This window comes from Eleutherodactylus coqui, chromosome 12, assembly GCF_035609145.1.
Source record: "Eleutherodactylus coqui strain aEleCoq1 chromosome 12, aEleCoq1.hap1, whole genome shotgun sequence".
Taxonomy (NCBI): domain Eukaryota; kingdom Metazoa; phylum Chordata; class Amphibia; order Anura; family Eleutherodactylidae; genus Eleutherodactylus; species Eleutherodactylus coqui.
Window position 1 is genome coordinate 41756953 of NC_089848.1, and position 23568 is coordinate 41780520.

Below are 23568 nucleotides of genomic sequence, written 5' to 3' on the forward strand. Positions count from 1 at the left end.
TCACTGTATCCCTTACACCGTAGCACGGAAGCATGTGAAGCAAGATTCCAATGTGAATGAAGAGTGGAAGAGCATGTTTGGTGCAATGGAGCCAACAAATATACCCCAGACCGTCCCAAGAACTCTGCCCCCTACTGACCAGGAAGCCACAAAGCCTCTTCGCTCAGATTCTTCTGCTGCTATTACTGCCCCTTTATCCTCCTCCCCACAGGTAATACATTCTGTACTTGTGATTAATCTGTTCTAGGTTTTGTGTTTAAGCCCAAAAACACAACATTGTGACTTAAATTTTATGAAAGTTCTTAAGTAATCCGTTCAGGTGATGATTAAGGGAAGCTTTCTGCTTGAACCCGGGCAACATTTATAAAACCTTTCATGGGACAATTTGAATCAAATGGTAGAAAACTATATATTCCCAAGCAAATAAGCATAGGAGAACCAACATAACTGCTTTCACCCATTTGTGCCCTATGACGTACATGTACATCACGGGAAGGAGAAGGTTGAGGCTAAATGGCATATATTCACAATATGTAGATAGCGTACGCTGAGAAGTCGGGCCTACACCACAGTGACAGCTGGGATCAGTGAGAACACAGATTTTCCCCCTCTCTCATTAACCCTTTACATGCCATGGCCAATGTTGATTTCAGATTGTATGAGACTAACAGTCTATGCCTTTATCAGCCCTGAAACATGTAAGCAGAGCGCCAATGGGTCGCCATGGCAACTGGATGCCAGTCGATGGTGTCCTGGTTAGCCATGGTTTATCCTTGGCAGAATTAGTGATAATACACTGCAATACAGAAGTATGTGAGTAATGGTCAGGATATCGCAGGTTTAAGTCCCCTACAGGAAAATAAAGAAATATATATATAAAAAAATACTTAAAAGAAACGCCCCCCCCCCACCCCTTTTTTGTCAGTTGTTCATTTCGCTTCCCAACAAAACTGAAATAGAAGTAATGAGGACAAAAATTCATAATTACCCAAAAATGGTGCCAATAAAAGTTGCGCAGGATACAAGTTCGTGCAGAGCTCCACTGATGGAAAAAGTAAAAAAAAAAAAAAGCTATGGGTCTTTTGAATTCAGCAATGCAAAAAAGAGGGGGGGGGTTCTTGTGGAATAGTCTAAAATTTATTTATTTATTTATTTTATTATAGGCCTCCCTCACACAGGGCGTTTTATACAGTGTTTAGCACTGCCTTTTCAGCCCAGCGCTAAACGCTGTACAAGGCTCCCATTCATTTCAATGGGGCTGCTCACACAGGGCTGAAAACACAGCGCCTTGGAACGCTGCGCTTTGACAGCGATGCAAGTTCTGTTTTGGGGCGTTTTCAGCCCTGCGTCGCCCATTAAAATGAATGGGCAGCGGTTTTAGCACTGCTGAAAACGTGGCAACACTTGGTGCCGCGTTTTTGGCAGCGTTAACTGCTCGCCGATTTTTGGGGTGAAGGCTTGCAATAGAAGCCCTACCCCCAAAATCAGCCCCAGCTATGTAGAGAGAAAAAAAGAAAGTTAATACTCACCTAGCCGCTGCAGTCCGGGTCGCGGCCGCTGGTCTCTGCCGCTGATCCGTTCTTCCCCTGCATTCACAAGTCTATTGCCCTAGGCCAGGTTTGAGAACCCCGCCTCCGGCAATAGAGTGCTGTGATTGGTTATCGGCACGTTCGATGCCCAGTCACAGCCCTTCATTGACTGTCTCAGCCAATCAGCGCCGGCAAGCTCTGATTGGCTGAGACAGTCAATGAAGGGCTGTGATTGGGCATCGAGCAAGCACCGACAACCAATCACAGCACTCTATTGCCGGAGGCGCGGTTCTCAAACCTGGCCTAGGGCAATAGACTTGGGAGTGCCGAGGAAGCCCGGATCAGCGGCAGAAACCAGCGGCCGCGACCCGGACTGCAGCGGCTAGGTGAGTATTGCTTTTTTTTTTTCTTTTTCAGCATTCTTGGCTGCGGTTTCAGCCGAGCTGAAAACGCAGCCAAAATGCTGGCATGAAGTATGCCAGCGCTGCAGAAACGGGGCGGAATCTGCAGTAATGCCCTGTGTGAGGGAGGCCTAAATCATACCAACCCACAGAAAAAGTTATTATGTCATCCTGTCATTTATACCGCATGGTGAACGCTGTAAAAAAGAAAATGGCAGAATTGATGTTTTTTTTTTCTTTTCCACAATGCCCCCTGCCCCCTCCCACAAAAATTAACAAAAGTTATACGTACCAATAAAAACTACAGCTTACCCTGCAACGAACGAGCCCTCTTATGGCTATATCCATGGGGAAAAAAAAAAAAAAAGTTATGGCTCTAAAAATTTGGGCAGAAGATCCCACACTAGGCTGCATACGGAAGGGGTTAAAGATGGTTATTCAGATGTTTCACTTAAATGTTGTAAGCATTTCCCAATAAACATAAGTTGAACAAAATAGCGACTCCTTATTGCACCAAAGCCTAAAGTGATGATGTGTGTGACTCCATAGACCTCTGAAGGTGCAGGGATCCAGTCGAGGAGACCCACGTTGCAGATATACACCAGCACATATCAGCCGTCAGCCTTACAAATCCGTATGACCACATGTAAGAGTGAGCTGCAGCAGCTCATACAACAGAAGCGGGAGCAGTGCAATGCAGAGCGCCTAGCAAAGTACATGATGGAGAGTGCCGAGTGGGAGAGCAAGCCGCCCCCTACAGGTAAGGACACGTTATTGATGAAAATCCAATGCAGCATGCTAATGGAAGAAACCCTCCTATCCCTGACCGTGTGCTAGTGTTCTGTAATACTCGAGTACTCGCATCTCAGAATATAGATTACTTCAAAGTGTTGTTGCTCTGGGCAGCTGTAAATTGAGCCATTTCATTCTTGAGAACATTTGTGAACATTACTTCAGATAACCACGGATTTCATGTATGAAAAAACTATTTTGACTGGGTTTCCCTATTAAATGGTGGTGTTTGATGAACAAAACTTAATGGCCGGGCAGGTGATAAAGAGAGACTGTATACTCCTCTGTCTTTTGGCCTCTGGTACCCACTAAGCTGCTGCTGCTTGCCTCGTCGTCCCCCCCTCCACCCCACCCCATCTGTGAATGACCACCAAAAGTCACGTGACTGCTGCAGCCAATCAGAGGAGCCATCCGAGAGCCTGGCATTATAGCGATCACATCTTGAGTACCATGATGCAAGGAGTTTGCTGCGTCTTCTGATTGTCTGCAGTGGTCACCTGATTTTTGAAGGCCATCCATGGATGAGACGGACGATAGGGCAGCAGGAGCTGCTCAGCTGGGTACCTAAGGACAGGTGGATATACTGTTTTTATTCACCTGCCCGGCTGTTAATTTATTTTTTCTATAACCACATAACCCCTTAAAGTGACTGCCTGACTCACACTGTGCAGTATTATGCATTATTAGTCTAAGATGAACCAGTGCCGTCCACATGAGCAGCACTGATCAGTCAGAGCCACATGTAGTGTCTTAAACTCCCTGTCCACGGCCATTGTAGAATATCGCTAGCAATGTTCCACCGTGGGGGACGAGCGCTCACAGGTCTCAGGGGTGAGCCTATCTGACAGATAGGCTCCCTGCGGAGAATCACAGCATGCAGCGATTTAGATCCCCCGAGCGGAGAATTGCTATGATTCTCCGTTCATGGATGCCACGGCTGCACTTTCCATAGCAACGCTGTGGAAAGCTTCACACATTGTGTCTCTGCAAGAGCTTATCGTGACAGACTCTGCTGTGGGCACAATTTCCAGTGACTTTAACCTCTACGGAAGCTTTGGAAATCGAAGATTGGCGGTGTCTCTTCTTGCTCCTGCTTGTCTTGGATGCTGTCCTAGATGACCGTAAGTTAGAGCCTTTGGACTGCTGGCTCGGTGACAGTCTGTGCCATGGTAATATTTCAGATCTTCTCTTGGATTTGGTTGCTTAGGCTGACCTTTCTTGGCATTAGGAAGGATTGGTATGAAGTTCTGTAGTTCTCGGGTAACTGATGCCAATGTATTCTTGCCATTTTACCAATTGCTCAGCTTTGTTTAATATTTGGACCCTTCTAACTATTCAGGTACTCTAAAACTGTGTGTGTGTTTTTCTAGGATGGCACCCAAAAGGCTTGCTGGTGGCACATCTACATGAACATAAAGGTCCAGTAAACAGAATCCGAGTCTCTGATGAACACTCTATTTTTGCCACCTGCTCAAATGATGGAACAGTAAAAGTCTGGAATAGTCAGAAAATGGAAGGAAAGACTACTACAACGAGGTATAAGGAGCATGTCCAAACAGGAATCGCTTAGGGATTTAATGTTTATAAAATCAGGCTAATATATTAAAGGGTTCATGGGAAGAATATTTATCACCTATCCACAAGTTTAAATGTCTGATCACCGGGGGCCCAGGAATCACTAAAAGGGGACCCTTTCATTGCAAGACCCCAGTGACGAGAAGTTCGAATGGAGTGCCGGTTGAACATGCCTTCCATCACTCCTATAACCTTTTTATAGGTAATAAATGTCTTTGTGAGAAAGGTTAAAGGTCCTTAAAGGGGCTTACTCATGAGGAACAATGCACTTTCCATCAGCCATACCTGCCTGGGAATACTTATCAAAAGTAACACAATGGGAGTTGTTGCCCATATTGAGGAATCAGATTACAACTTTCCTTTTTCAGAAGCCCGAAACTAATAGTTAATACCTAATGTTGATAAAAATGACACTCTTAGGATGGTTTCACATCTGCGCTGGAAACTCCATCCGGAGGTGCCATCACAGACCCAGCTACAAATACCGGAAGGAAAACTGCTGCATGCAGGGCTTTTTCTTTTGTCCCAAAACCGGGCAGCTGGGCGGAAAGCAGGCGGACCCAGTTATAGCCAATGGGGCCACCCTGCGCTGTTCAGTGCCGTCTAGATATGGAACCGTTCGGCCGTGGGGATTTCACTTTCCTGCTTCCTGAACGGAGCAGGAAAGCGGCATCCCCAGCGCAGATGGGAAAGCATCCTTAGCTCAGCTGCACCTGGGATAGGTTCATATACAGCTTGTGTGCGCTACATAATGTTACTATGTTTCTCTTTGGAATTTCCCGTAGTTCCTATACGCTGCATGTCTTGTGTTTTGTCTCTTGATTAAGTTGCTATATATAATTTGCATTTCCATTTTTTGATTTAGGTCAATATTGACATATTCTCGCATTGGTGGACATGTTAAAACATTGACCTTTTGCCAGGGATCACATTACTTGGCTGTGGCTTCAGACAATGGCAACATACAACTTCTTGGTATTGAAGCTTCTAAACCACCAAAATCACCCAAAATTCATCCACTACAAAGCAGGTATGTGTTATAGTATCAAAAATAAGTACAAACTATTAATTGGAGTTTGCAATCAACAGATGCATGTAGGGGTCCAAAAATCCTCTTATATACTACAATAAAAGAGAACGCCCTTTATAGGATAACATTGTAACTTTTATTACCACCATTAAAAAACAAAATTGGAACATGGCTTGAGACGTGCTGTCAAATACTTAGCTTGATATGCGCCAATTTCACAAAGCCACCCTGATAACATGTCCCAGGGCCATTACAACCGATAAATCCACCTCCGTTAATAGCAGACCGGCACATCTGAAGCTAAAGGTTCTTTTACATGGCATAACTTGTCAGGTGCAGATGCCCGACAGGTCATTCCAGCGAATCGTTCCTGTGCTTTTACACAGGAGTGAGCGTCAATGCTGAATGGAGACGCTGGCTCTGATTGGCTGAGCCACATCGCTCGAGAAACAGTCAGAGCCAGCGCTTCCTGGAGGTGGGATATATGACCCCCCCCAACCAGGAAGCAGCGGCTGAAGATTGCAAACAAGTGCAGTGGAGCTTCAGGAGGAGAAATGTGTGGCGGACAGGACAGCGCTTGTTAGGTAATGTATTGTTTTTTTTTATGCAGCCAGGGCTTATTTTAGGGGAAACGGTAGGACTTCTTACCGTAAAAGTGTAATCCTACTGCATGAAAAGCGCGCTTTCGTGCAATGCAGTGCAACAGAAAGTAAGGCTTCATACTGAAACACGGGATACAAAGCATCCGAAATCGAGACAATATTCAGCATGATTCATGGCATTCTCCATTCTCTGTTCATCTGTTCATCTGATCAACGTCAGACGCCCCTGCTGTAGTTTCCGTCTGCAGTGACACTGAGTGGTCCTGCCGATCTCCTAGACTCCTGTGCAGACTCTGAGTCCTCTGCTGTTCATCTCCTAGCAGAGACCTAGGCTTTTGGTGGACACAGAAGCCTATGAGATACATTAGGGGAAATTTATTAAGACCGGAGTTTCATGCATCAGCTTTAATAAACGGCCCGATTGAGTAGAGAAGGGCTCAATCTGTCTAGAGGGCGCAAACCTGTTAACTAAGGATGAGCGAGTATACTCGCTAAAGCACTACTCGTCCGAGTAATGTGCTTTAGACGAGTATCTCCCTGCTCGTCCTTAAAGATTCGGGGGCCGCCGCGGGGGAGAGCGGGGAGGAACGGAGGTAAGATCTTTCTCTCCCTCTCTCCCCTGCTCCCCGCCGCGACTCACCTGTCAGCCGCAGCGGTCCCCGAATCTTTAGGGACGAGCAGGGAGATACTCGTCTAAGGCACATTACTCGGACGAGTAGTGCTTTAGCGAGTATACTCGCTCATCCTTACTCTTAACAAACTGGATGCATCTTTGTCTCCCTGTGCGCTTGAATTGAAATTTGCATAGGGTTCCACTATAGTTTATGCCAGCTTATGGTGTAAATTATAGTAAATCTCACAGGTTGTGGGAGGCAATGCTTCCATTTTTATCACCTTTTTTGAAGACGAGCAGTATACATTAAGGCCTCATGTCCACGGGGAAAATCAGGCCCACTACGGATTCTACATGGAGAATCTGCAGCGGGTCCCTCCTGCCCCGCGGACATGAGCGCTGAAAATAGGAATTTAAAAGAATTTACTCATCCGGAGCGGGCGGGGAAAGTCTTCTTTTCCTCACGGCCGGATCTTCTTTTTCGGCCGGCGGATGAACTTGTCACGCCGGCGGCACGTCGCCGACGTGCCGCGCGCATGCGCCGGGCACATCCGACGAGCCGAAGCAAGAAAGATCCGGCCGTGAGGAAGAGAAGACCTTCCCCGCCCGCTCCGGATGAGTAAATTCTTTTACATTCCTATTTTAGGTCTCCCGCGGATCCGGACGGCTTCCATAGGCTTCAATAGAAGCCTGCGGGAGCCGTCCCCGCGGGAGACCCGCACGAAAATGGAGCATGGTCCAGATTTTTTCATGCTCCATTTTTTTTAAAATCACTTTTATTGACCATCCGCGGGTATTTATCTACCCGTGGGTGGTCAATGCATCCCTATGGGGTGCGGATCCGCGTGCGGGAGAAGAGTTAAAATCCGCTGCGGATTTTAATTCTTCTTTTGCCCGTGGACATGAGGCCTTAATCCCTGCATTTTGTCAAACATGACGTGTGCTAAAATGTTTGACTTTCTTACACCCGTTTTGATAAATCTGCACCATTATAGTGTCTCCTACAGACTGTAGCCATGTGGTGTTTTTTTTTTCCTGCTGATTACCTAATGATGGCACAGGCACGTGATGGACTTTACTGCAAACACACTTACCTTAGGGAGCGCCACATAGCACAGTGGGGTTTTACATGGAGGTGCAGTTTAAAATAAAAACAGTCAAAATTACAGCAAAACTACATTCCCTGACCAAGATGTATGCCAATAATTGGCTTTGGGCAAAATTCAAACTTATTCTGGATTTATCTGGATTTACACAGTGAAAACTAAAAATGTAGAAAGCTGAAGTTTTCACATTGTTGCTTCAGCTCTTTGCTTGTTTTAACTTTTTTTTCCCATTGGTAAACTGTTGACCTACATGATTTATACCTTTTTACTTTAGAATTCCGTATACCTTTTACAGAGACCTTTTTATATACTCTAATTCCCCCCCCCCCCCCCCCATTTTGTGCCTAGATGCTTGGACCTACGGGAGGATGGATGTGTGGTAGATATGCATCAGTTCAATTCAGGGTCGCAGTCTGTGCTGGCTTATGCTACCGTCAATGGATCTTTGGTTGGGTGGGATCTGAGATCGTCTAGTAATGCCTGGACATTGAAACAAGATTTGCGATTAGGGCTGATAACCTCATTTGCAGTGGATATCCACCAGTGCTGGCTGTGTATTGGTAAGCTTCATGTGCCTATATACTTGCTGTTAATGTCTAATGTAACCATATTGCCTACTCTTTAATGCACCGTTAGTGAAATAATCACAATGCTGGTAATACAAGTTATACCGCTATACAGGAGAACATATCAAGGGACTGTCAGTGCTTAAAATGTATCATCATTAGAATTTAATATCCAAAAAATGCCAAAAGACCCCCATACCTATTAGACAAAAATCATCCAAATCCGCCATTTTTGGCTGGACCGGGTGACTTGTATGTGTCTGGGGGTCCAGGCTCTCCTCCCAACAGATGGTGTCGGGGAAAAGAAGGATTGGGCATGTTGAATTTTAGCGCTCTATCCTTTTGTACCTTCTGGAGATGAGATGCTGCCAAGTGTGCAGGCGGATCAGGAGAGATGGCTGTTGGCCAATGAGCATTTGACTGGAGAGAAAAAAATATATATATCATGGAAAACCTGGAATTTGATGAAACTCATGAAATACCTGGAAATGTGATGGAATTTTCTGATCTGTCATGGAATTTTTTCTGAGTCTTGCTAAGAGTCGAATCGGTGCTTTTTTCACCCGTATCCCTGACAGATGACTTTTTCTTGTTTTTAAGTTAATTGACTGTCCAAAACAATTTCCTTATTCCATTATGATCCAGTATTGTGTTTAGCACTATAGGCCAAAAGAATAAAGAAAATGTTTTGGATAAACGGAACTAAAAACACACAAGAATCTCAATGCTCAGTCTTAAAAATACTAAAAATATATTTTAGTTTTTAAAGTGCATTGCAGTTTTGTTCTCAATCGGCCTCTCGTGGTTGGGAATCCGCTGGGGGTACCGCATGCGTAATCCGATCCGCCCGTGGACATGAGGCCTAAATCTTTTACTCTTGGTTGCATGTTCTTTCTATACAATGGGGTACAAAAAGAATTATGCCAGAAAAGTCCATCTCAGTCAATCCTCTTTACCTCTGAGAAGGGCTGGAAGGTTCTACACTGTATGGAGTATTAAGGGGACAAAGGGGTTGATCATCCGTAGCTCATCACTAGTACTTACCGCCTATGTTGCTGGAAAAGAAACCAGTCCATACTTCAGACTAAGCGCTGTTGAAGTAAATGGGACTCGATCTGCAGTACCACATCGGGCCACTGCAAAATGTACGGAGCTGTCTGCTTTCAGCAACACAATGGGTTCGTACAGCTGAACACCAATTGGGGTCTTGAATGGCCCATCAACTATTGATGACCTACTCTGTGGATCGTGTAGGTTATCAGTCTTAAAAGTGGGGCAAGCCCTGTAAAGGGGTATTCCCAAAATGGACTTTTATGCCATATCCTTATGGATTGGTAATAAATATGATGGGGGTTTACTGCTGACATCCCCAAGAATCCTAAAAACGGGGGTCCTGTTTCTCCTTGCCTGTCACTATTGGCTCGCTGCACCCATCTGTAGTGATGTGAAGATTGAATGGCGTGATGGTCACGCATGCACAGTACCGCTCCATTGCAATGGGCTGACCAAAATAGCCGAGTACAAAGCGCTCGGCTATCTGTCACAGTGCCATTGAGAATGGAGCGGCACCATGCACATGTGACCGCCGTTCCATTAAGTCTGCTCCTCCATGCAGGGGGAGAGGTGATAAGTCCGTTCTGGTACAGCCTCTTGAATGGTAAACTTTGCATTGCAGTAACAGATGGAAACTATGCTTTTCCTCTGAAGTTGTAGGATTTGTGGCCAATTTCTTTTAGTTCACTGCTCTATGGAATACAACTTAAAAATACAAACCGAAAATACTTATTATTTTTGCTGAGGCTTTCTTTTGTTTTATCAGGAACTAGTAGCGGCACAATGGCATGCTGGGACATGAGGTTCCAGCTACCAATATCCAGCCATACACATCCAGCTCGGGCAAGAATACGACGTCTCTTAATGCATCCCTTGAGCATGCACACGATGTATCAGTCTTGGGTCATCGCTGGTAAGTGCTACTAAGTGGTCACTAACTTTTTAAACAACTTGTGCTTATATGATGACCATTGTAATTAACCAGCAACAGTGCAATTTACTTTACCTAAAACTGCTGAAGTGATGGCCACCAGAGGTCTCCCTTCCTCCTAGCTTGTTGTCCACCACCTGTTGTCAAGTGATGTTATCTCTTTACTTGAGACCTTAGGCCAGCAGAAGAGGAAGTGAAGGGGGGAGGGGGATGAGTTTTTCTGTTCATTGAAGTCTGTGAGAGCAGAGGGGATGAGGGAGGAGTAGGAGGGACAAACGTAGAGACAGACTTACTTAAAGCCAATGGTGTGTAGTTTGTAGCTATTACATCTCCGCTGATCAGTACTGCTGTACACTATCCTACATGATGATATGTCTGTATTACACACAGTTAGAGAGCAGAATCTTCAGTTGTATGTGCACAGTGTTTAGACGTAGCACAGCAGCCAGGCTTCTCCCACCAGTTCTGAGAATGAGATGTATACCCTGCAAAGGGGAAAATAGTGATTAAATGCAGGATACAGGATAATGGCCAGAAATGGTATTCTTCCTCATGTACACATGACGGCTCATTCTGAAAAATTATTCTTTAAATTCACATAAATGGTTGACCATGTAAAGTATGGGTCTGCCAATATGGGGATCCTGCTCTCATAGTAGGGCATGAGGCAACCCCATTAGTAATTACAAGTATTCACGGCCTGGTGGTGACTTGTATTGTCCCACCTTGCCTTTTTCTAAATTATTGTGGCATGCTGTAAAATCCTTAAATGAAGACCCAGTTCAGGTTATTTCTCACCCTGTAGGTATAAAAATGGGAAAAAATCCAAAATCCGGTAGTAAGAGTTGTCACTGACTAATTAACTCTTGCATCATGCAGCTCCATGACCGCAGATGTGGTTATCAGTCATTTGCTTTCTGCACAGGATTATTTTCCTATTATAAAGCTGACTCATCTGTCAGTTTATCCGTTTTAATTGGATTCTTCCCTTTAAGCAAATCTCTAATGTAAATGCCAAATAGCTGATTTTTTTTTTTTTTATAAAATCACTTAACTTCTGTGTCTCTCAATGGCATGCCGAAAATCCGCTAAGTAGTTCTTGCTAATCTGAAATGAATTCTTTGGCATTTATGCTGCTTTGATTTTTTTTAATTTCCTGAATGCAGTCTGGCTTCTGTACAAACCAAAGGTCAATGACCATATATTAGTAAGAACATGGGCTTTACTGGGAGAAAATCCGTCTGCTCGCCATTTCACTGCTGGGATTGGATTTATGGCAAGAATAGAGTTAGTGCGAAGGATCCAGAGGGCTGCAGCAAAAGATTATTTGCATTTAGGATCTTCGGTACCCGTCCCTGCCAGGAAAGTGTTCACACGTTTAACATATACACAAAACCCGCATTCTAATAGGAAAAAATGACAGTACCCCACTAGACACACAGAGAAATGCCCCCCAGCACTTTACACTTATGGGCGCCTTCATGCAATTTTGCAACAAAATGTAACATTTTTAAAAAATGGCTAAACGTTCATATGTTTGGCTAAAGGCAGATACAGAGCCTAAGGCCGGTTTCACATCCGCGTCAAAACCTCCGGCCGCAGGTTTCGGTGCAGATCTGGCTGAGCATGGCACGGCATGCAGCACTTTTACACACATCCGCAGAGAAGAAAATAAAAGACCCGGAGGCGTAAGCAGTGTCTTCGGCCGCAGCAGGGTCGTATTCCTCTGAGGCCTCCCGCATGCGCAATCTGATCCGCCTGCGGACACTGGGCCTTATTGTCGGTCCGTTCTTCTTTCTTGCAGTTCCCCTCCCCCTCCTCTCATCCAGCCCCCAGCTAAGCTGGCTTTACGCATAAGTAGAAAGAAAAGAAAAATGATTTCCCTAAGATTCACTTTATCAGTTCACTTTTTTGTTCAAAAATGGCAAATCTTAGCAATTATTTTTGATGTCTTTGCATTGGTACATGACTCGGACTTCCCTTGTTTTTCTTCATCCAACCCTTAGCTGTTCAAGGCAATAATGAAGTCTCCATGTGGGACATGGAGACTGGGGACAGGAGATTCACATTATGGGCCAGCAATGCCCCTCCGCTCTCAGAAATGCAGGTAAGCTTCTATTTATTCTTTGCACAGTTGGTGATTTTCACAATTTCTTGTATTTAGCAGAAATCTGCCAGTCTTTAAGTCCGGTATCAGTAATGCCCCTTTTATACTAGTTTTTTGATGTTGCCATGGTGTCAAGACTGAAAAACGTGTCTCCAATAGCTGCTATTGTGAAATAAAAGACATTTAGCGATTATGCAAGAGATTACCCACAAGAGATTCAGAGTGGAAGTTTGGGAAGTGGTGAAACCAAGTACATTGCTAAATATGGCATGCACACACACACCAAGTACATTACTAAGTATGGCATGCACACACACCAAGTACATTACTAAGTATGGCATGCACACACACCAAGTACATTACTAAGTATGGCATGCACACACACACCCCGAGTACATTACTAAGTATGGCATGCACACACACCAAGTACATTACTAAGTATGGCATGCACACACACCGAGTACATTACTGAGTATGGCATGCACACACACCGAGTACATTACTGAGTATGGCATGCGCGCACACACACCGAGTACATTACTGAGTATGGCATGCACACACACCGAGTACATTACTGAGTATGGCATGCGCGCACACACACCGAGTACATTACTGAGTATGGCATGCGCACGCACACACCGAGTACATTACTGAGTATGGCATGCGCACGCACACACCGAGTACATTACTGAGTATGGCATGCGCACGCACACACCGAGTACATTACTGAGTATGGCATGCGCACGCACACACCGAGTACATTACGGAGTATGGCATGCGCACGCACACACCGAGTACATTACGGAGTATGGCATGCGCACGCACACACCGAGTACATTACGGAGTATGGCATGCGCACGCACACACCGAGTACATTACGGAGTATGGCATGCGCACGCACACACCGAGTACATTACTGAGTATGGCATGCGCACGCACACACCGAGTACATTACTGAGTATGGCATGCGCACGCACACACCGAGTACATTACTGAGTATGGCATGCGCACGCACACACCGAGTACATTACTGAGTATGGCATGCACACACACACCGAGTACATTACTGAGTATGGCATGCACACACAAACCGAGTAGATTACTGAGTATGGCATGCGCACACACCGAGTACATTGCTAAATATGGCATGCACACACACCGAGTACATTACTGAGTATGGCATGCACACACACCAAGTACATTACTGAGTATGGCATGCGCACACACACACCAAGTACATTACTGAGTATGGCATGCGCACACACACACCGAGTACATTACTGAGTATGGCATGCGCACGCACACACCGAGTACATTACTGAGTATGGCATGCGCACGCACACACCGAGTACATTACTGAGTATGGCATGCGCACGCACACACCGAGTACATTACTGAGTATGGCATGCGCACGCACACACCGAGTACATTACTGAGTATGGCATGCGCACGCACACACCGAGTACATTACTGAGTATGGCATGCACACACACACCGAGTACATTACTGAGTATGGCATGCACACACAAACCGAGTAGATTACTGAGTATGGCATGCGCACACACCGAGTACATTGCTAAATATGGCATGCACACACACCGAGTACATTACTGAGTATGGCATGCACACACACCAAGTACATTACTGAGTATGGCATGCGCACACACACACCAAGTACATTACTGAGTATGGCATGCGCACACACACACCGAGTACATTACTGAGTATGGCATGCGCACGCACACACCGAGTACATTACTGAGTATGGCATGCGCACGCACCGAGTACATTGCTAAATATGGCATGCACACACACCGAGTACATTACTGAGTATGGCATGCACACACACCAAGTACATTACTGAGTATGGCATGCGCACACACACACCAAGTACATTACTGAGTATGGCATGCGCACACACACACCGAGTACATTACTGAGTATGGCATGCGCACGCACACACCGAGTACATTACTGAGTATGGCATGCGCACGCACACCGAGTACATTACTGAGTATGGCATGCACACACACACCGAGTACATTACTGAGTATGGCATGCACACACAAACCGAGTAGATTACTGAGTATGGCATGCGCACACACCGAGTACATTGCTAAATATGGCATGCACACACACCGAGTACATTACTGAGTATGGCATGCACACACACCAAGTACATTACTGAGTATGGCATGCGCACACACACACCAAGTACATTACTGAGTATGGCATGCGCACGCACACACCGAGTACATTACTGAGTATGGCATGCGCACGCACACACCGAGTACATTACTGAGTATGGCATGCACACACACCGAGTACATTACTGAGTATGGCATGCACACACACCGAGTACATTGCTAAATATGGCATGCACACACACCGAGTACATTACTGAGTATGGCATGCACACACACCAAGTACATTACTGAGTATGGCATGCGCACACACACACCAAGTACATTACTGAGTATGGCATGCGCACACACACACCGAGTACATTACTGAGTATGGCATGCGCACGCACACACCGAGTACATTACTGAGTATGGCATGCGCACGCACACACCGAGTACATTACTGAGTATGGCATGCGCACGCACACACCGAGTACATTACTGAGTATGGCATGCGCACGCACACACCGAGTACATTACTGAGTATGGCATGCGCACGCACACACCGAGTACATTACTGAGTATGGCATGCGCACGCACACACCGAGTACATTACTGAGTATGGCATGCGCACGCACACACCGAGTACATTACTGAGTATGGCATGCGCACGCACACACCGAGTACATTACTGAGTATGGCATGCGCACGCACACACCGAGTACATTACTGAGTATGGCATGCGCACGCACACACCGAGTACATTACTGAGTATGGCATGCGCACGCACACACCGAGTACATTACTGAGTATGGCATGCGCACGCACACACCGAGTACATTACTGAGTATGGCATGCGCACGCACACACCGAGTACATTACTGAGTATGGCATGCGCACGCACACACCGAGTACATTACTGAGTATGGCATGCGCACGCACACACCGAGTACATTACTGAGTATGGCATGCGCACGCACACACCGAGTACATTACTGAGTATGGCATGCGCACGCACACACCGAGTAGATTACTGAGTATGGCATGCACACACACCGAGTACTTTGCTAAATATGGCATGCACACACACCGAGTACATTACTGAGTATGGCATGCACACACACCAAGTACATTACTGAGTATGGCATGCAAGCCCACCAAGTACATTACTAGGTATGGCATGCACACACAAAGTACATTACTAGGTATGGCATGCACACACACCGAGTACATTACTGAGTATGGCATGCGCACGCACACACCGAGTACATTACTGAGTATGGCATGCGCACGCACACACCGAGTACATTACTGAGTATGGCATGCGCACGCACACACCGAGTACATTACTGAGTATGGCATGCGCACGCACACACCGAGTACATTACTGAGTATGGCATGCGCACGCACACACCGAGTACATTACTGAGTATGGCATGCGCACGCACACACCGAGTACATTACTGAGTATGGCATGCGCACGCACACACCGAGTACATTACTGAGTATGGCATGCGCACGCACACACCGAGTACATTACTGAGTATGGCATGCGCACGCACACACCGAGTACATTACTGAGTATGGCATGCGCACGCACACACCGAGTACATTACTGAGTATGGCATGCGCACGCACACACCGAGTACATTACTGAGTATGGCATGCACACACACACCGAGTACATTACTGAGTATGGCATGCACACACAAACCGAGTAGATTACTGAGTATGGCATGCACACACACCGAGTACATTGCTAAATATGGCATGCACACACACCGAGTACATTACTGAGTATGGCATGCACACACACCAAGTACATTACTGAGTATGGCATGCGCACACCCCGAGTACAATACTAAGTATGGCATGCGCACACCCCGAGTACAATACTAAGTATGGCATGCGCACACCCCGAGTACAATACTAAGTATGGCATGCGCACACCCCGAGTACAATACTAAGTATGGCATGCGCACACCCCAAGTACAATACTAAGTATGGCACGCACACACACCGAGTACATTACTGAGTATGGCGTGCGCACACACACACCGAGTACATTACTGAGTATGGCATGCGCACGCACACACCAAGTACATTACTGAGTATGGCATGCGCACGCACACACCGAGTACATTACTGAGTATGGCATGCGCACGCACACACCGAGTACATTACTGAGTATGGCATGCGCACGCACACACCGAGTACATTACTGAGTATGGCATGCGCACGCACACACCGAGTACATTACTGAGTATGGCATGCGCACGCACACACCGAGTACATTACTGAGTATGGCTTGCGCACGCACACACCGAGTACACTACTGAGTATGGCTTGCGCACGCACACACCGAGTACATTACTGAGTATGGCGTGCGCACGCACACACCGAGTACATTACTGAGTATGGCATGCGCACACCCTGAGTACATTACTGAGTATGGCATGCGCACACCCTGAGTACATTACTGAGTATGGCATGCACACACATGAGACTCACTCACCTTCTGGGTGCTCTCCGTAAGGAGAAAAGATAGCGTAGTCCGTAGTTGGAGTGTGCGCATGCCGTACTTAGTAATGTACTTGGTGTGTGTGCATGCCATACTTAGTAATACAACTCGTTCCGCAAAAAAAAAACAAGCCCTCATACAGCGACGTCGCTGGATAAATAAAGGAGTTACGATTTTTTTAAGGGGGGGAGGAAAAAACGAAAATGGGGGGGAAAAAAGGGCCGTGTCATGAAGGGGTTAATTTAAAGTGTTAGTGGCTTTAGGAAAAACATAGTTAATAATTTTCATTCCTGAACTTTGACTTGTGAGGCGCAGGTATCAGAATATTCTGGGTAATGAGACCCCCAGGAGAAGAAGTTTTAGAAGTCTGGACATAACCTAGTGTTAGGGCTGATTTAGACACAATGATTATCGCTCCAAAGTCGCTCAAAAGCCGTCGTTTAAGCGATAATCGTTGTGTCTCTCTCATTTTTCGTTAACGGTTCACTCATCGTTGTCTTTCGGTCCACTTAGAATCCATCGTTCGGCCGTTTTGCCTTTCGTTTGGTCAAAGTGACATCGTTCAGCGATTTGAGGAGAGTTCTCAATGCAAACATCGCACAACGGCTGAAAAGCCCGACATTTTCCAACAATTTCCGTTAGGAAAAAACGTCCGTCTTTTAAAGCAAAACTTTTGCTCACTTTTATCATTTTAACGAATTTAGAGCGATTTCTCTGTGTGTCTAAATGGGGCTTTAGGCTCTGTTCACAGTGACAACGAGGGCTCAGTTTTTACCGTATACTTGATCTGTTGTGATCGAATTGGATCCCAATTGCATGCACAGTGCATGCCTGGGAAGGAAACCAGTGACTGCCAGTCTTGTGGTCCCTGCAGTCATAGGATGGGTGAGGCTTTGGCCGTAGACCCTCGCTGATCAGAAAGCAATGGCAAATCCTAGTGATGTGTCAGGCCTCTCTGTGATGGGCAGAGCTCTTTAACCCCTTCCCGCTGCAGGACGTAAATTTACGTCCTGCCAGCAGGGTACTTCCCGCAACAGGACGTAAACTTGCGTCCTGGGGATAGTGCGGGATCACATATGATCCCGCGCTATCCCGCAGTGGGAGCCGACTGTCAGTCGCAGCCGGCGTCCCGCTGTTAACCCCTTCCCTGCCGCGATCTAAGTAGATCGCGGCAGGGAAAGGGTTCACAGAGGGAGCGCGCTCCCTCTGTGTCTCCGGCCGGCTCTCGCAAAGTTATCGCGAGAGCCCGGCTGGTTGCTATGGCAACAGGACGCCAGATACCGGCGTCCTGTACTGCCATAGCCTATGATCGCTATAGTAAGCGATAAGGCATGGCAAGGAAGAAGCCCTGCCATGCACTATCGTAGCGATCTGAAGTGTAATAGGGACACAAGTGTAAAAAAAAAAAAGAGTAAAATAAAGTTCAAAAAATAAAAATGTAAAAAAATGTCAAAAACCCCTTTTTTTTATGCTTTTTCTCATATTAGCATAAAAAAAGTTAAAAATTAAAAACCCCACATATTTGGTATCAACGCGTCCGTAATGATGCGTACAATACATTGAACATGCTTTTTATCCTGCACGGCAAAAAGCGTTAAAAAAAATGCTAAAAAACTGAGGCAAAATGCTAATTTTTAGCATTTTGCCTCCCATAAAGCGCAATAAAAGTGATCAAAAAAACAGATGTACCCCAAAATGGTAGCAATAAAAAATACAGTTTGTCTCGCAAAAAATAAGCCCTCACAGAGCTCCGTCCATGGAGAAATAAAAAAGTTATAGCACTTTGAATGTAGTGAGTTTAGAAAAAAATAAGAATTTCCAAAGAAAGGGTTTTTATTGTGGAAAAGTGAAAAAAACCTAAAAAAAATAAATATTTTGGTATCGTTGTAACCGTACCGCCCCGCAGAAAAAAATGTGTTGAATCATTTATGCTGCATAATTAACGCTTTTAAAAAAATTTAAAAAAAAATCTGTCAGAATTGATGCGTTCTCTCTCCCTACGATCATAAAAAAAAATAATAAAAGTTTTACAATGTAGTCTATGTAACAAAAAATGGTACCAATAACAACTACAGCTCGCCACGCAAAAAACAAGCCCTTATACGGCCGCGTTGATGGAAAAATAAAAAAGTTATGGCTTTTGAAAAATGAAGATGGAAAAATACCAAAAATCGCTTGGTCCTCAACGCCAAAATAGGCCGTGTCATTAAGGGGTTAAAATGAGGCCAAACAATCCTGTGGGAAAGAGATTGTATTTGATTGTTCCACTTATTTTGTGATCTTCACAGGTTTTTCCTTGTTCCATATTTTTCATGTAATTTTGTTACTTTTCCGTTCCTTTTAAACAGCCGTCACCTCACAGTGTTCACGGAATCTACTGCAGTCCAGCCGACGGCAACCCTATATTATTGACTGCAGGGTCTGACATGAAGATAAGGTATGTGTTCTCCAGGTTATCCCTAAAACAGTGTTGGTGCCTTACGTTTCAGTAAATGAATGAGCTGGCGTTCAGAACTTTGTGTGGAAAGTCACTTAACCTCTTGCTGATGGGCGTACATGTATGTCTTCCGGCGGCGGGATTTGCATGGAGCGGGCCCCTGAAACCAAGCACCCAGCATGCACAGCGGGTGCCGTCTGTCTTCAACAGCTGACATTCACCCACAACACCCACGATTGTGTTGACACGAATAGCGATTGTTAACCATTTAAAAGTCACTGTCAATTCTGACAGCAACATTTAATTCCCCCTACTATAATTCGCGGGTTGTGAGCAGCCGCCCCCCCACAATGCAATTGTGAGATGCCGTTCAGTTGGCATGGTGGCCCAGGAACTACTGAAGGCCCCCAGGGTTGCCATGTATTTTTGTCTATTAAGATGGGGCCGCTGGCAGAAATACAATACTCTGCAATACTAATGTATTGCAGTATATGGTATAAGTGAGGGGAACACGGGACCCCCTTTCTCTAGATTGGCATGGATTGCAGCCGTGAGACACTTTTCCCGCCCTTTCCTCCCCCACCGATCAGCAAGTTATACCCTATCCTGTGGTAAGGGAATAACTCGTCATCTTGATACAACACCCTTAACAATGTACTTGCTGTACATCAAACGGATACAAGTTGGGAGATTCCTGCGGCCGACCTCCTGCCAGCACTTCATCATCATGTAGTTTACACATTGGGATCACCATTGGTTTTGTCCATTTTTTTGATATTTTCTTTTTGTTTTCAGATTTTGGAACCTGGCCTGTCCAAAGAGATCCTACATAATCGCAGGAAGCAGCAACAACCTGCCGCCTGTATCTTATTTCAGCAAGATAATTGAGGGCACAGAAGTCGTTCAGGTAACTCCATACGTCCTTGCAGAAGGCAATGTTATGATATTTCAGAAGGGTTGTGGGGTTTCAAGAAAAACATTTTTAAGGGTTGAGCGTGAGAATAAATAAAGCATACCCTCCTGTCTTCGGACCCCCTTTGCATCTCGGAACAGCTAACTGGCTCCCGCTGCTCCGTCCCCATGCTGCGCCGCTGAAAGTCCGGTGACCGCTATGACCAAACAGAGGCCGCAGTAACGCCATCCTGAACGGCTGACATCATGGTGTGAAGGATACGAACGCTGATGCCAGGAGTTTGGAAGGGAACGTTACAACCTCTGATTGGCTGCAGTGGTCACCTGACTTCTGGTGGTGGAGGATGGCGAGGGGGCAGCGGGAGCCGGTTAGCTGTGCGCCAGGGGATGCGAAAACAGATGAGTTGCTGTGTTTATTTTTGTTTTTTGTGTTTTTAATTTATCTTAACTCATGCCCCCCAGCCCTTAAAATAATTTATCTTGAAACCACACAGCCCCTTTAAAGTAACAGATATTAAAGGGAGCCTGTCACTTCCGTACAGCACCGTAAACTAAGTTATGGTGCTGTCGGGGGAGGTGACAGGAAGTCAGCTGCTATTTTTTTTTTTATACTTACCTGCTTCCTGCACCGTTAGTAGATTGCGTTCCACACATAAATCTAACTCTCTTTTTCAGTTTGCCGTATGTGCGCTCTGCCATATGGGAGAGCGTGCGTGGAAACATATACTTTTTTTTTACATTGCAGTTAGGTGTATGTTACCATACGCTTCAAGTGGGGAAACTACCAAACTTTATTAGGAAAAAAAAAAATTACAGAGAATGTTTTTTCTTATTAAAAAGCGGATCAGAACGTATACCACGCATGTGATTTTAAAAACCTTTTTTTCAAGTACGCTTCTCACACGTACATGAAAGGGCCAGTGTGGACGGTCCTTAATATTTTATATCTATAAGTGAAATAGACAGAAGAAATGTAATCCATTGTAAGTACATAGTTATGAAAACAGATAAAACTTTGCCTGATTAGGGCCCCCTGTCCACGGGTGTAGTGATATACCGTGGCGGATCTCCACCGCCGGGGAGCAGGAGACAGCTGATGGTTCTCCGCACTGAGTCTATCTGACAGATTTGCCACCCGCAAGCAGAGAATCACTATGATTCTCGGCTTGTGGACAGGGGGGCTGTGCTTTCCATAGCAACACTATGGAAAGCGTTCACCGCGGCCAGATTATCGCCGCAAGGAACGCAATGAAAAGTCGCCTGTGGACAGGCAGCCTAACAGTTAAATAAATTGTGCAATGTCCTAATGCATGGAGGCTGTGGATGTGCAGCGTTCCACTGGAGTACAGTAGTCTTTGAGTCGTCGTCTTCATCACTTCACAAAACTCTTCTACTGGTACTTTATGAATTGTTTAAATCAAGGTTTTTGTTACATATGTATTAACTTATGGTCCGTTTACACGGGAGGAGCTGTCAGACAAACTATGTCAGACACCCGTCCCAGTGATGTTCACTCCTGCCCTGTTAGAGGAGCGAGTATCGTTGGCATCACTCACAACGCTGCCGGAATGGAGGAGGATCGGGCCATAGAGCGTTCTCCCCCCGCCCGCCTCCATTCACATTAAATAGACAGTCGTTCAGAAGTGACGGCAATTCACGTTCAGTCACTGCGTGCGTTTACATGGGACAATTATCGATTAAATTGCCACGGGAGCGCAGGGATTTGAATGATTCTGAAAGATATTGTCCCATGTTAAAAGGCCATTAGTAGGTATTTTTGTTAGATTTCTTCTCTCCTCTTTCATTACCTCCATAAAAAAAATAATTCTGATATCTTGCAACTTTCACTCTGGCCACTAAGCCTCATAATAGTTTGATACTTACTGAGAAGTGATCTCTAGAGAACAGTAGGCATCTCATGAGCATCACAGACAGGATTACAATGAAAAGTATAGATAATGCAGGATCCACCATTCACAATAGAGGATGGACAGCTCACCTCCTCCCCCTCCCTGCATTGGGACCTCCATGAGTACAGTGATCTAGAAGTCACCGAGTCCTCTCCAATGTACCAGGTTCCTATGATCCATGCAGCTGCTCTGGAGCATAAGTCTGAACAGAGCAGAGAAGTGGCTCAGGCTAGAAGACTGTCCTCATAATCGCATACAGAATATAAGAAAAAAAACAACATGTAATTCATAAATACGGAACTGAACCACGAATGTTAACTCGTTCACTTCTCTTTTTGTCATTCAGTTTCTGTAGGCATAAAAATTGGACTATCGGCTCGTGTAAACAGGCAGTTGTCCATCTATGAACAACTGCCTGTTTACTGTGAATGGAGGTGGGCGGCCAAACCAACCCCCATTCCTGCTCCGCCTCTATTCACTTAATGATCATCACTCGTGTCAAAGCATAGGAGGAGTAATTGCTGGGACGATTTTGGACGCTTTTGCGCCAAACAGTCATCCCATGTAAAGGGGCCTTAAAAGATTGCTGTCATCTGTCTCCCTTTACTCCACTATTACCTTCTTGTATTTTTTTCTATCGATCTCTCTGCTGTTTTGACAATGTTTCCATCTTTTTGAGAGAAGTAATGTTTCTCGCTCGTGTCATTGGGGTACACAGCAAAGACCGTGGGATATAGGTTTTGCCACTAGGAGGCGACACTAAGCACAAAAAAGTTAGCTCCGCCCTCTGGCTATATCCCTCCTGCCGACACCAGGCTAATTAGTTTTTAGCTTAGTGTGTCGTAGGAGGACGGTGGTGCCTGTTAGGGCTGGTCTAAGGGCCAGGGTTAGATGGGGAGGCAGGACGCTCCCCATCAAACCCGAACGGAGAGGAGGGCGAACAACCTCGGGTTTGTCAAGGTTGCTTCTTGCCCGGCCCGCCTCAGAAGAAAAGGTGGCACATCCGGATCATATATATCCCCATGTGGCCCGCCAGCGAGAGCCCCCCCATGTTTGGTGCAGAGGCCCGCATCCCCTTCCCATGGGCAGGCGATGCAGTAGGGGTAGGCTGCTGGAAGTGGGGAGCCGCTTTTTCTTCCAGCAAGGACGCAGGTGGTGAGTACGCGCTGGCGACCCCCCCCCCCCCCCTCCCCGTCCCCCTCTTCCTGGCTTTCCCAGTATGTCGCTATTTGCACGCGTACCTTGTGGGCTGCAGCGTGGCGCGGGGATAGGCGCAGGCGGACAGGCTCCTTTTCGTCTGGGGTAGTATCCGCTATGTATGGCTGTAGCAGCGGAGGACATTATTCGCTGGGGCATTCCT

At 45.9% G+C, this 23568-nt stretch overlaps 1 protein-coding gene across 1 annotated transcript in view; it reads left to right on the top strand.

Moving 5' to 3' along the window:
• Positions 1-23568, top strand: part of PIK3R4 (phosphoinositide-3-kinase regulatory subunit 4) — a 49139-nt gene that overhangs the window by 19807 nt on the left and 5764 nt on the right. Inside the window, exons 11-19 of the mRNA XM_066585443.1 lie at positions 24-211; positions 2480-2690; positions 4093-4258; positions 5163-5327; positions 7997-8208; positions 10034-10180; positions 12205-12305; positions 19298-19386; positions 20182-20293. Of these exons, the coding sequence (XP_066441540.1) occupies positions 24-211; positions 2480-2690; positions 4093-4258; positions 5163-5327; positions 7997-8208; positions 10034-10180; positions 12205-12305; positions 19298-19386; positions 20182-20293 (1391 nt within the window). The remainder of the gene's footprint in view (positions 1-23; positions 212-2479; positions 2691-4092; positions 4259-5162; positions 5328-7996; positions 8209-10033; positions 10181-12204; positions 12306-19297; positions 19387-20181; positions 20294-23568) is intronic.